At 38.9% G+C, this 12,907-nt stretch overlaps 1 protein-coding gene across 1 annotated transcript; it reads right to left on the reverse strand.

The window, feature by feature from the left end:
• Nucleotides 1–1,707: 1,707 nt before the first annotated feature.
• Nucleotides 1,708–2,916, reverse strand: LOC127772665 (acid phosphatase 1-like). The gene is made up of 2 exons (XM_052298618.1): nucleotides 2,467–2,916; nucleotides 1,708–2,331 (listed from the first exon to the last, which is right to left on the reverse strand). The coding sequence occupies exons 1-2, from the start codon at nucleotides 2,883–2,885 to the stop codon at nucleotides 1,947–1,949; spliced, it is 804 nt and encodes a 267-aa protein (XP_052154578.1). The 5' UTR covers nucleotides 2,886–2,916; the 3' UTR covers nucleotides 1,708–1,946.
• Nucleotides 2,917–12,907: the final 9,991 nt, after the last annotated feature.

Here is a 12,907-nt window from a genome sequence, read left to right on the forward strand (position 1 = left end):
TACACATGCATCCGTATATATAGTCTATTCAAAGATGGGGAGCTAATTGCATGCATGTCTTTGTCGAACCGCCATGAATTAATGCATGCATTACTCAATGGCTATAGTATAATATTCTACATAGGGTCAAGTTTGTTCTTTACGTACTCCATGTAGAGAATCAAGAACATATATAGGGACCAACATATTTCCCATGCATATGCAGCGAAGAGCACACCCATTAAATTACGATAATGTGTGCAAGTTGGTTGTTGGAGAACAGTACGTGCAAGGACAATATATTTGTAGGGTTGATCTCTGTGGTGTCCATTTTCAGTTAATAATGTTTGTTTGTTAAATAATATCTCTAGCCAAATCAGCGGTGATAGTTGCAGCTCTACAGGTATTCTAATAAGTTGAGTAAAGTGTACGGACGGTGCTTAAACTTATACTTATAGGGGTGTGTCATCTATATCCCTAAACTCTCAAAATGCATATCCAAGTCTCAAAAAACTTGTTATAGTGTGTTATCTAGTTCCCAAATCATCACAACCCCTTTTAGGATCCTACGTGGCATGATGTGACATGCTACACGGACATAACGTGGCATCATTTTGACTGACAAATGGGACCCATTTATTTTTTTTCCTTTTTTTCTTCTCTTTTTTAACTTTTCTTCTTCTTTCTCTGTGACCCGAGCGAAAGAAAGGGAAAAAAACAAGAATGAGAAGAAAACGAAAAAGAAAAAGAAAAGAAGAAAAAAAAAGGAAAAGGATACGTCACATCCATGTGGCATGCCACATCAGCGCCACGTAGGATCCTAGAAGGGATGTATCGATTTGGGACCTAGATGGTACACTTTGACAAGTTTTAAGATATGGATATACATTTTGAGAGTTAAGGGACCTAGATGACACAACCCACAAGTTTAAGGACCGCCTATACACTTTAATAAGTTTTCAAACCAATCTCAACATATGTTGGCCAGTCTTTCGAAGATCATAGGATAAAGTGTACGTGTGTTTATGTGGGTGAGTATGCGGAGGCATTTAACTTTTTACCAATTTTAAGATGTGGCAATAATTAAGGATTTGCCTCTCACAGTCTATGACATGTGTGCCCTCATGCGTCTATGACATGTAGGTTCAGTAGCTCATTAATTGACACTTGTAACAGTGGTAAATAGTTAAATATCTCGAGTATTTGCACGCATATGTTTGTATTGTATTGTGTTTCTAAGAACTATATATTTGGAATCATGAATTCTTGAACGTTGCTCGAAGGTTATTTTACATCATCAACTTTTCAAACTACGCAGATGACACCCTAAAACATATTTCATGATGGTTTTGATGATATGGTAGTAGTTTTTCGTTTGCATGAGCTTAAATTAGGAAAATTTGATGGTTGTAGACATATATAATTAAGTGACAATTGCATCAACAAAATGTGCACTGTAAGGGAAGAACTAGGAAAACCATCTTAATTTCTAACAAAACTACTGTAGAAATTCTGCATCAAGGTGTTTTCGATTGTTCAGTTTTTATTTGTTATTCATGGTTGAAATAGATCATGCCACACTCTGATCACTTTTCTCCTTCACGAATATGAAATGAAAATTTTTCTCCAAAAAAAGAAGATATGAAATGAGAATGAAAAATCCAATTTATAATGAATATGTTTAATGTAAGGAACTGTACAATCCATCGATCAATAAATACAACCAGCTTGCTCAACACAATGCATTGATCAATGAATGGCCAACTGCCATGCCAAACAAACATTATTACAAATTTAAATTTCATCTCATCAACAACTAACGAGGAAAAATCAAAGCAAACGCGTCAAACATTAACTACAAACGACAGTTCATGAGAAGAAAGTAAGTAGATGAAACGCACGCGAACTATGATCCATCGATATAGCTAGCTATAGCTAAGCTAGCTAGCGATGGCGCCGACACCAAACTACGCGACGTAGTATATGGGGTTGGGGTATTTGAAGGTGCGGTAGCCCTCTGGTGATCCGAGGATATCGCTCCATTGGTCACCGATGTTGCCGACGATGACATAGCCGGCGCTCACCAATTTCTGCCGCTCGCCGGTCTTGAACGCCTGAGTCGTGGTCTGGAGCCCAACAGGCTGGAGTAATAGCTTCTCCCAGCTGCAGTAGCCTTGCGAGAGGAGGTTGTGGGTGGTGACGGCCCTCTGGTCCTCGGTGCGGTCGGTCAGGAACACCGGCTTGATGCCGAGCTGCAGCAACCGTCTGTAGAGTCGCAGTGTTCCCTGTAGCGCCGGTGCGCTCCCTCCAGCCACGTATTGGACGAAGCTCGCGTGGTCATATGGCTTAGTTCTGCGAAGGGGATAGTAATTTGGATTTGAACATTTATAAAAAAAACTAAAAATATTAATAAGGGTCCAAGCTTGGTTCGAATTTTTATTTCTTAATTGCAGTTTTAGAAAATTATCATTTTTTGAGCACACGTACCCATAGCCATGCTTGGCCTGGTAGGGCAGGGTGGAGAGGGCGGTCTCGTCGACGTCAAACACCCAGATCTCCTTGCCATGGCCGGAGAGCTTGAGGCTCTCGGCGTAGGCGATGGCCTCGTTGATCACCACGTCGGAGTCGCGGCCGTATCGCTCGCCGGTCAAGTAGTCGGAGACGTACTCGGCACAGTCCGCCGGCACCGTCTTCCATCCGATGATGTTGTGCGCCTCCACCGCCGTCCTCACGCTGCCGCAGTACGGCGGCGGCGGCGGCGGCGAGGGAGCGGGCGCGGCCGGCGGCGCCGTCGCCAGCTGCTCGCCGACGCCGCCCACGATCACCTCCTGGGCGCTGCAGAAGCAGCAGGAGCCCGCCGCCGCCGCCGCCACCGTGAGCAGGAGGATCAACCTCGCCGTCGCCATTGTTGAGCAGTGAGTGAGCTGCTGTAGAGGAGATGGAGGAGGCTGTGAGCTGCAGCGAGGAGGCCATGGGGTTTATATAGTGGAGGCGAGTGATTGGTGAGGGACTCGCATCACGCGTGGTGTCATCGTCGACGATGCGCGTCGTGTACGTGCGAGCTCAACGTTTTACCGGCGAGGTCGATGTGGAGCGACTTGTGGTGAGGTGGAGACCTCATGCAGCGTGGTCGATTTCGTCGGCAAATTATTCGATCAGCCGGAGTGCGACCTCGCGCCGGCCGGCGACACAGGGGGTCAAGCGTTAATTGCCAGAAATAACATAATGTTGTTGTTGTTGTTGGAGTAATTAGCTAGCTCTGCATGCATGGTAAGAGTACGTACGTACTACTAGTCTATTACTACTCCTACTCCTAGCACACTTTTCTAGATGGGCCCAGCCTTAACGGCCAATCTATGTCGGATCTCGTCACGGATAGCCTATTAGAGGCTGTAGGCCGTAGGTTTAGGACATCCTCAATGTTTAAGGTCAGTAGGGCAGTAAAATAGGACCCATAATCTTTGTTTATTTGTCTATACCGAATGCTATAATGTACTACCTCCCTTTCAAGTTATAAGACTTTCTAGGATTACCCACATTTATATAAATGTTAATGAATCTATACACATGAATATGGGTAATACTAGAAAGTCTCATAACCTGAAACAGAGGAAGTATATGGTATTCTTGATCCTAAGCTGGGATTCAGTCGTAAAAAAAAACACAACCAACATGAATGAAATATCACTCTATATATTGTAAAATGCATGAACTAATTAATTTTTTACTTCTTATGGTTCAGTCTTAAGCTTAAAATTGGCCATAGCAATATTCCTTGTTTTCTCTTCTTCCAATACATAAAGGTAGAAAAAAAATACTATTTTATTACTTAAGGTTACTGTGCATGTTTACATTGTGGATTCCCTAAGACGCGTCACAAGTAGAGATAATCACCTGTGATCCGGAGTAGTGGCCCAATTAATTAATTAAGGAATGCATGCACAACGTGCTCATGTTCATGAATGTACACTGGACCCGACAACGCATCTACATATGCAGGCAGCAGCTAGCTGTACTGTATGCAAACACTTGCTATAGAAGTGGATTCGTGTGTTAGGGAGCAGTAGTCCAATTGTTCCCAAGTAGCTAGCCATTGCATACTCCCTCTGTCTTAAAAAAAAAAACTACCTAGATATGGATAGGACATTACCTAGGACAGCAAATGTGGAAAATGGCCCATCCATATCTAAGTTGGCCTTTTTTTTTTTTGACAGAGAGAGTATACATCAATGCACACGCGTAGAGTTTGGCGGATGCACCTCTAAATAAAATGAACATATATAGGTTGGATATAGTCATGATAACCGAATGCAACATATACCGTATATATCATATTATGTTTTAGTCATATAAAAAATTAAGGCATAAAAGAACATCCAAGATAAAAAAAAATAATTACGGGAAGCCAGAGAGGATTGATGGAAGGTTATTGTGGTTAGGAGGTGATGGAAGTTGGTGGCTGATCAGGCAGCGGGAGCCACCGGAGATTTGGAGAAGAACGACGGTGTGGTGACATTGGAGCTGGACAAGATCTCGATGGAGGGAGAGGGTGGTGTCGAGTGGTGATGCCAGGGAGGCCATCGAGAAAGTGAGAGAAAGGGAAAAAGTGGATTGGGCAAACAAAGTCAACAAATTACTTTAGATTGTTGGGGATGCAAAGTTAATATGTCGTGTGTGCTGCCTCATGATTGATGAGCTGTTAGCATGGATAAGATTAGGAGAGCAATTACCTCTCTGATTAAACTTGCTCTTAGCTATAGGCTCACCCCATCATCATCAGTTAATACTCAATTACTTGCTCTATTCTAAAATAAAAGCATTGCTCAAGTAACACCTCTATGTTCAGGGTTAGACTCAGTAATTTTTAGACCTAGTCTACAGGGTAAGAATCTATCGAGAACGTGACCCTCGTGTGAGAGGTAGGAGGGTCTATGGGGGGCAAGTCTACATTTGGGGGGGGGGGGGGGGGGGTTGGATTCACGGCCTTTCTTGACTGGTTTGGTTGATGCTTCTTCTTCTTAACAAAAAATCATAAATACATTATTTTCTATGTCAGATAAATTTTTTTATAGAATGACTCGGATCTTGAAAAAGCTTTACTATATATAGAGAGATGAAAAGACTGAGATGTCTCTTTTTTAAAAGAAAACAATATTAGTGGGAGGTGGGCAAGAAGTATTAAATAAAACCTTTTGGTTTGTGAGCCAATGGTAAGTCAAGACAGTAGAAATTGATTTATTTTGAACAAAATAAATACTCTAAAAGTTAAAATAATTTGTAATCTGAGAGTATATGTTGGTGTCTAGGTTCTGGTCAGAAGGTAGCTTGCTATCCTATTTTCGCTGATAGTGTGTTACTTCCTCTATCCCAAGTTATAAAACCTATAAACTTTTTATATCGTCTTCAATGACATACTTTGAAGAGTAATTTATTTGTTATCAATAACTATAAAATTTACATCACATAGAAGTATTTTAAGTATAAATCTAGTAATATAACATGTATTATACTTAGCATAGATATTGTTAGTATAATCATTAGTTAAAAATTACCCAATTTGATTTTCATTAAAACAAGGGCGCCTTATATTTTGGGACGGAGGAAGTATTTGTGTTGGTTTGATTAAGAGGAGAGAAAAAAGAGAATATGGAGAATATATGCAAAGCAAGATGAGTCATTAACGCATAACTAATTGACTATTGATTATTTTAAATTTAAAAGTAAATTAATATGATTTTTAAAACAACTTTATTATTAAAAGTTTTTAAAAAACACATTGTTGGCAACTTTTTTGATAAGTAGACAAGCACGATAGGACATCTAAATATCTTGCGCTGATTGTAGAGTCGCCAACCACCCCAATCTAGCAAAAGTTAGACCGAGATGGGTTTTGATAAATTAAATCAGCTAGTGGAGCCGATTTAGATGAAACAATAGATAACTACCCGTCTCATGGAAAAACGGAAGGTTTCGGGGACAAACCTACAAAGGATTTCGCACTCTCGCAGCGAAGGCGGATGATTTACGGTGCAAATCGATAAAGATAAACGAACTAGACTAGAACTAGATTGAAATATCTATTATATACTAAAAGTCCATTAAACTTCCTATAAACGCTCTCGAGTCGCCAAGTGGCATTCTAATAAAAAAAAGAAATCCGACCATTGATTTTCATTTAAATTGGTGGACCAATTATTTTAGATCGTTAGAGCTATTTGGCAATAAAAATCACATCCAGAAACTCCCCTCTACAAACAAACAAGCGTACGTAATGTGCAATGTACGTACGTACTTCTATATGTTTCTTTCTTTGTCTTTACGAGAAATTAATTAAAACCAAAATTATTTTCAGAGGCAAAAAGGCCCCACAAATAGACTTTCACCTACTAGGTCTACTAACTCTCCCTCTGTCACTTTATACATCTTACAACAAACACTTTTAAACCGCTACTTGGTGCTATTAAATTAGAGAAATACTATAAAATCATAAAAAAAAGAAGTAATCGATTATCGATTTCTACTTAAATTGACGGATACATTGCCATGTGGCATTATTTAATCTCAACGTCGATTTTACTTAAATTGGTGGACTTATTTTACACCATTAGATTAGATAAAGCAAAACATACATCCCTCGACTTTCAATTAAATCGGTGGTCCAACATTATCAACCGTTAGATTAGATTGATTAGGCGCACCTCCAGGGTGAAAACGGTCGGAAACGGTTGGAATCGGTCTCATCTCTTCGGAAACGATTCTCGATAGGCCGGTAACTGACCATATTTATCATTTGAACTACTCAATGTCGACATTAATACGATGCAGAAATAAATTAGAAAAAATAAAATTTAAAAATAGCCAAAAAGGTATGATCGGAAACAATACCCCTTATACAGAAATGACGCTCGGTCGATCGGGAATTTCTGTGACTGTTTTTACCTCCTCATGTAAAACCCCACCTCTCGTCCTCCCACGTACTGGAGTACGTACGTACTCCAATACTTTGTTTAGATTGTTAGTATTTTTAAATAGAAAAACCCAAACCTCTCTCCTCTCCCCACCCCTATGCGACATTCAAATCCATTAAACATCTTATAGATGCTTCTAAACTATTATATGGCATTCTTAAAGCAAAGAAAAATCTTTGAATTTTTGAAAAAAATAATCCAACCATTTGTTTTTATTTAAATCTATGGAAATATTATTTTCAATCGATTGACACATTATTTTGGGTCATTAGATCTTTTTTTTTAAAAAAAAAAGCCCAAACCTCCTTGCTTCTCTCTTACTCCATTGCGGCATGCGGTGTTAAAAGTCCATCTATAAACACTCTTAAGATGTTACGTTGCTCTCATAGATCAGATAAAATCCTAAAAATTCTGACAAGAAAACAAAACATCCGACCATCGGTTTTGACTTAAACATCCAATACATTATTTTAGATGGTTAAATTGATCATTTAGAAAAACATCCCAAACCTCCCTCTCTCCTTGCCATTATTTTCTCTTTGTTTTCTATCTCCTTAACAATTAAAATTAAAATTATCTATATGGGCAAAAAAACAAATGGACCTCTATCTATTACTTATATCCCGTTAGACATATAGTGACTTTCTACCGACTTAATTAATTTCTCTTAACATGCATACGGGGCTGTGTACTTATACAAATTGACCTTGATACTTTTAAAACAATCTTTTTTGGAAATAAATAAATGTTCTTAATAATGATGTTCATAGCATCCAACTTACAAATATGATCTATGAAGTCACTAATAAATTAGAGAAAAAGAATTTTAAGTGACATATATAATTTTTTAATCATAAATGTACTCATCTAGCATTATAGACAACAAGTTGAAAATAAAGGTGGGTCGGTTGAAGATCATACCAATAAGCTTGTGGATTGCACCTAAGAATCTTAATAATGATACAACCTTGAGGTGGCCTTAGAAATATATCAAGTCAATTCCATATAAGAATTAAAGGCCATGTCCATTTTTTTTATTTTTCTGGTAAAACATGCTAACATTTTAAATCGTGAGTCCTGATGTAGAACAATCTAGAAACATGTACTCCCTCCGTTCCAAAATATAAGGCACAACCACCCTTAACCCAAATACCAAGAAACTATTATTATCACGTCCTAATTTGTGTCACCCTAATAAATATAATGCATGCACCCAATAGATTAGAGATCTCGAGGGTGGAGGATTTTAAAAAATAATAATTTAATGGATAAGATGTGCTAATTAATTGCATGCATGTATGCACGCCTTATATTAATTATGGAACATCAGAAAAAAATAGTTGTGCTTTATATTATGGAATGGAGGGAGTATTATTTGTTATAAGACACTTCAGTTTAGTGATAATTCACAAAAAATACTATGACCACTACTTCAATATTTCATGAGATAAAATTTATAACATATACCTTTACCCCATGCAATAAATGCATTTATATTTTCACCCTAAATTGCAAAGATCAAAGCATTTCAAGGATGATTTATAGAATGAAACTTTAAAAAAAAATAGGGCATGAAATAAATTGAAAACTAAAAAAAATGTTGCTGGATTTAAAACCCATTCTAAATAGAAAAAAACATTTTATGAGGACTGTTACAATGAATATATATATATATATATATATATATATATATATATATATATATATATATATATATATATATATGTATAGGAAAATTATATGCTACTACCGGGAGTAACTACTCCCACCTTATCCAGCTCACTAATTCAGAGTTTAGGTGCCGTCCGGTATTTTCGTGGGATACAAACCTTTTTGAATGCATGCTACTTAAATTAGCTAATTAAAAACGAGCAGAAGATGTCACCATCAACTAACTAAAATTAGTATATCGCTTGCATGTTTCTTTTGCTAGCATGTTAATGTCAACTAACTAAGTTCGTTTGCATGCAACTAACGAATAATAAATAATTTCAACAAATAAACAATTTAGTTAATTGTTTAAATAAAATAACCAAGCTAAGGACCGGTTATTGGATCATAACCTGACCCATTAAGAGGAGGGAGTAACTACTCCCGGTAGTAGGAAATAGGTGTCCTATATGTATATATATATAACTTAAAATAAAATCAAACAAAAATTGATATTATTGGATTTCTTTTGGGGTATCGAGATATCCTTCTGGGAGTCAAAATACCCTAAATTTTCCTAAATTTTCTCATAGGAACCACCTTCATTGTTTTGACATAATGCTTTCTCATAATTTCAAAACTGCATGATCTTAAGTAATTTTATTTTAGAATTTATATGTTGCAAGTGTAATTGTAAGAAAATAACTAGCATTCAAAGCACACTAAATAAGCTTAATTTTAGTTTAGAATATAGTAAAAAAATATTTTAATAAAAAGTCAGCCACACATAAATATTCATAATAAAATTCACACACATTATATAAGGTGCCCACGCGTGTGCGCGGGCTATCTTTCTAGTTGAAAAAGCAATTCAATTGGCTAAATTGGATTGTGTGTAGATTGTATGCTCAATTTAACCGGCCTTGTCCTTTATATAGGGGTTGGTCTCAGATCCCCCTTCACGTCCAACTCAGGATAGAAACCTAAGGAAATCCGAAATATAGCCTCCCGAGTAATGAATCCCGAGACCCGACGAAAACAAACTCAGGCTCGGACTCTGTCGGTCTGACAGGTCACATGCCGTCGGTCAGACCGGCCCTCAAGCAGCGGTCTGATCGGCCAATACACGGCGGTCAGACCGGCCCTGTGGAGGAAACCGATGACTTTTTCAAATATTGGCAATTTTTCTTAATTTAAACCTAGGTTCTAAATTTGGGTGTAAACACACGCACTGTTCGGAAAGCACCGTGCTTGTGAAAAACGACACAAATCTCCCCTTTCCGTCCTAAATGAATGTTAAGCATGGACAGATCTTTCTTGTGAACGGGAGGAACAGTGGGAGAGATCTGATGACCAATGGCACATCAATGCGAGGGAAATTAAGAGGAGCGCGCACATGCATGTAGGTCCTGCTGCACACATTGCATGTAATTAAGTCCTAGGTTAATTATTGTGTTGTACGTACAATTTAGTTAATGTCCTGACCATGCATGCATGCGCTTGCTTGGTCTAGAAGCATTTCCAATACTGGCTTGACAATAGCAGTAATGTTCATCGGTGTATTTCACTTCGCATCACGTACGTGAACGTGTTAAGAGAACTGTTTACTGCATATTAAATCCTCGAAAGATTCACTCCCATTGCTACAGAATCGGTCATCGGTGACCGCACATCTCTAACCAGTAAATAAGACCCACTAAAGATGACCTCATCTCTAACTGTTCTAAAAACTTGAGATGAGGCTATGAGAGATGGCCTATCACGGATATATTATTATCCATGTTGGGTTCTAGTGGTGACCTCTAATAAATATATTTGTGATAAGTGACTACTATGATCAGTGTAGATAATATCACATCTACGATGGGTCAAAAACATAACCCATCACATATATATAAGTCATCTTTAACGGATATCAAATACAACCCATGAAAGATGAGAGATTATCTCTAACGGGTCTATTTTATTTCCTGTCACTGCCACCAAAACCATTGTAGCTCTCTCCCACCGAATAAATCAAATCTTTCAGAACTCCATGGAGATCACGAAATTCTTATCCATAGCGCTCTCTCTCTCTCTCTCCACAACTCTCCTTTAGATGTTTCTCCTGTAGCTCCTCAAATCAATCAGGCGGTGGTGCGGCTGGACCTGCCATTGGGGTTCCAGTTCCACCCCACCGATGAGTAGGGCTGTCAAAAAAGTTCCAGGCTCACAAGCTGCATGAGCTTGGCTCATCTCAGACTTGATTCGAGCTTTGCTCGAGCCTAGCCCCAAACTCACAAGCTTTGTCGAGCCCAGCTTAAGCTTCTCATGAGCCTATGCGTACGTTTAATTATTATCTTTTACATTCATATGAAAATTAGTATGTTTTGGTCTCATATAATATTCTTATGTTATCCATAGTTTGTTTTAATATTATTAAGTTAAAATTATTGTTTTCCATAAAATATTATGAATAAAATATACATTATCATATACTTGGTCGATCTCAGGAGCCTAACTGAGGTCAAAAGCTCGATGGCGGATTAGCCTCGGCTGGAGCTTTTATCAAGCTCGAGCCTAGAAAGTCAAGCTCACTCTAGGTGGTCTGGGACTACGGAATATGATCGCCTAGAGCTCTCTTCCTCCGTCCCAAGGCCACTGTCTCTTGCCGGTCCAAGTTTGTCGTCCTTGTCACACGCCATGGATCATCGCCACCCCGAGATTGTCGTCCTTGTCATCGGACCAAACTCACCATCCTCGCCGCAGGCCTTGAGGTCATTGCCACCCTTCGCCCTTCTGCCTCATCGTCGTCAACTCTGTGAAGATTGTGGCAACGGCGGAGACCGCGAGCACCGCCACACCAGCAGCTAGTGAACGACCTTGCTGCTGTCCCCCCTCAGTTTGTTCACGATCTCGCCGCTATCGTCTCCTGCTCCAACTATTACTAGATCAATTCACCAAGAAGTTCGATCAGTACAAAGCGCTCATCAAGGAGAGGACGAGCAGCGCGACAAGGCCAAAAGAGCAGCCCAAGATGTTTGCAGATCCTATACTCTATTTTGTTAGCAGATCGACGTAGTGTGAACGTGTGAATGTGATGATTGAGATCTCATGTGCTTTTTTTTTTTTTGTCTTAGAGATTCTTGTGAGTACTGAATGAGTTGGCAACTAGAAACTAGCAAGGGAGAAGTCTATTTTTTAACCATGATTTACAATAGTAATGGGTGGTGATGAGAGCATTTTTCTCCCATTATCCAAATCTATGATGGGTATAAAAACCATTAAACCAACCCATCATAAATAAGTCATATGTGACAGGTGATAATGCTACTCGGTAATCGTGTCAATCTCATTTTTTTACGAGTATTCTTTTAACAGCACGTCACAAATAGCATTCCCATTGACGGATCTTCACCAGTTATAAATAAGGTTGAGTCATTACTGATCATACATGTGTTATGAGGTGTCACAAATTAGCTAGGATCTGGACCCGTCACAGATGACATGGTGTAGCTGGGTGTCCAATCTATTGACCGTGGATGAACATTGAGATTAAATGCACCTTTTCTTCTTTGTCAAGCATGCACCTCTTCTCCTCCCAATGGCCCGAAAGATGGATGGCGCTGCAAACAAGTTAGGTCTCAGGGGTTGGTGTGGAGATGAGAGGGGCTCGCATGATCTAGAGGAATGGTCGGGAAACACAATAAGTTACCAAATAAATAACGAACCACTTATTATTTCCATATGCATAATTATCGATTATTTGAGGCCTTGTCGCCACCGCGTTGCTCAACGGAGCCCAGCCACCCTGCAGCTGTGGAGATATATATCCATGATATATACTTCACGTAGAACTCACCTGAGGTAGTTTCACCTGGGAGACGAGAATCTGCATTTGTTGATGAGCTGAGTGGAGTGGCGGCGCTAATTAACGTAACCTAAGTATTGAGTGAGAATGGGGAAACTATTTTAAATTCTCGAGGCGACGTCCCCGTATTATTTGCATGTCACTTAAATAGTTAAGAAAAAAATTGAAAAAAATCAACAAGATAGATTAGCATGTGATAGATCAGTCCCCATGAATGTAAGGTCAAATTTAACTTCTACGTTTTACAATGAAGAAAAATGAATGTGAATGTTAACTAGTTACAACTTAATTTGTTTTTTGTAATTGTAAAAGTTCACTTATGTTTGCTTGTTGCGCGACTTGCTATAAAGTGATCATAGCGGTGATAGCATGCAATGACCGTTTCAAACACTATGTGTACCAAAAAGTGCTTTCAGTAATCGCCATGGCAGAAATCCGATATAGCTTTTTGATCGAGCTT

This window comes from Oryza glaberrima, chromosome 5, assembly GCF_000147395.1.
Source record: "Oryza glaberrima chromosome 5, OglaRS2, whole genome shotgun sequence".
Lineage (NCBI taxonomy): Eukaryota > Viridiplantae > Streptophyta > Magnoliopsida > Poales > Poaceae > Oryza > Oryza glaberrima.

Excerpts from the sequence above, each read along its gene's own strand:
- LOC127772665 (XM_052298618.1), bottom strand. The coding sequence starts at position 2,885 with ATGGCGACGGCGAGGTTGATCCTCCTGCTCACGGTGGCGGCGGCGGCG. Across the intron at positions 2,332-2,466 it reads CAGGCCAAGCATGGCTATGG|AACTAAGCCATATGACCACG; the intron begins GTACGTGTGCTC and ends TCCCCTTCGCAG.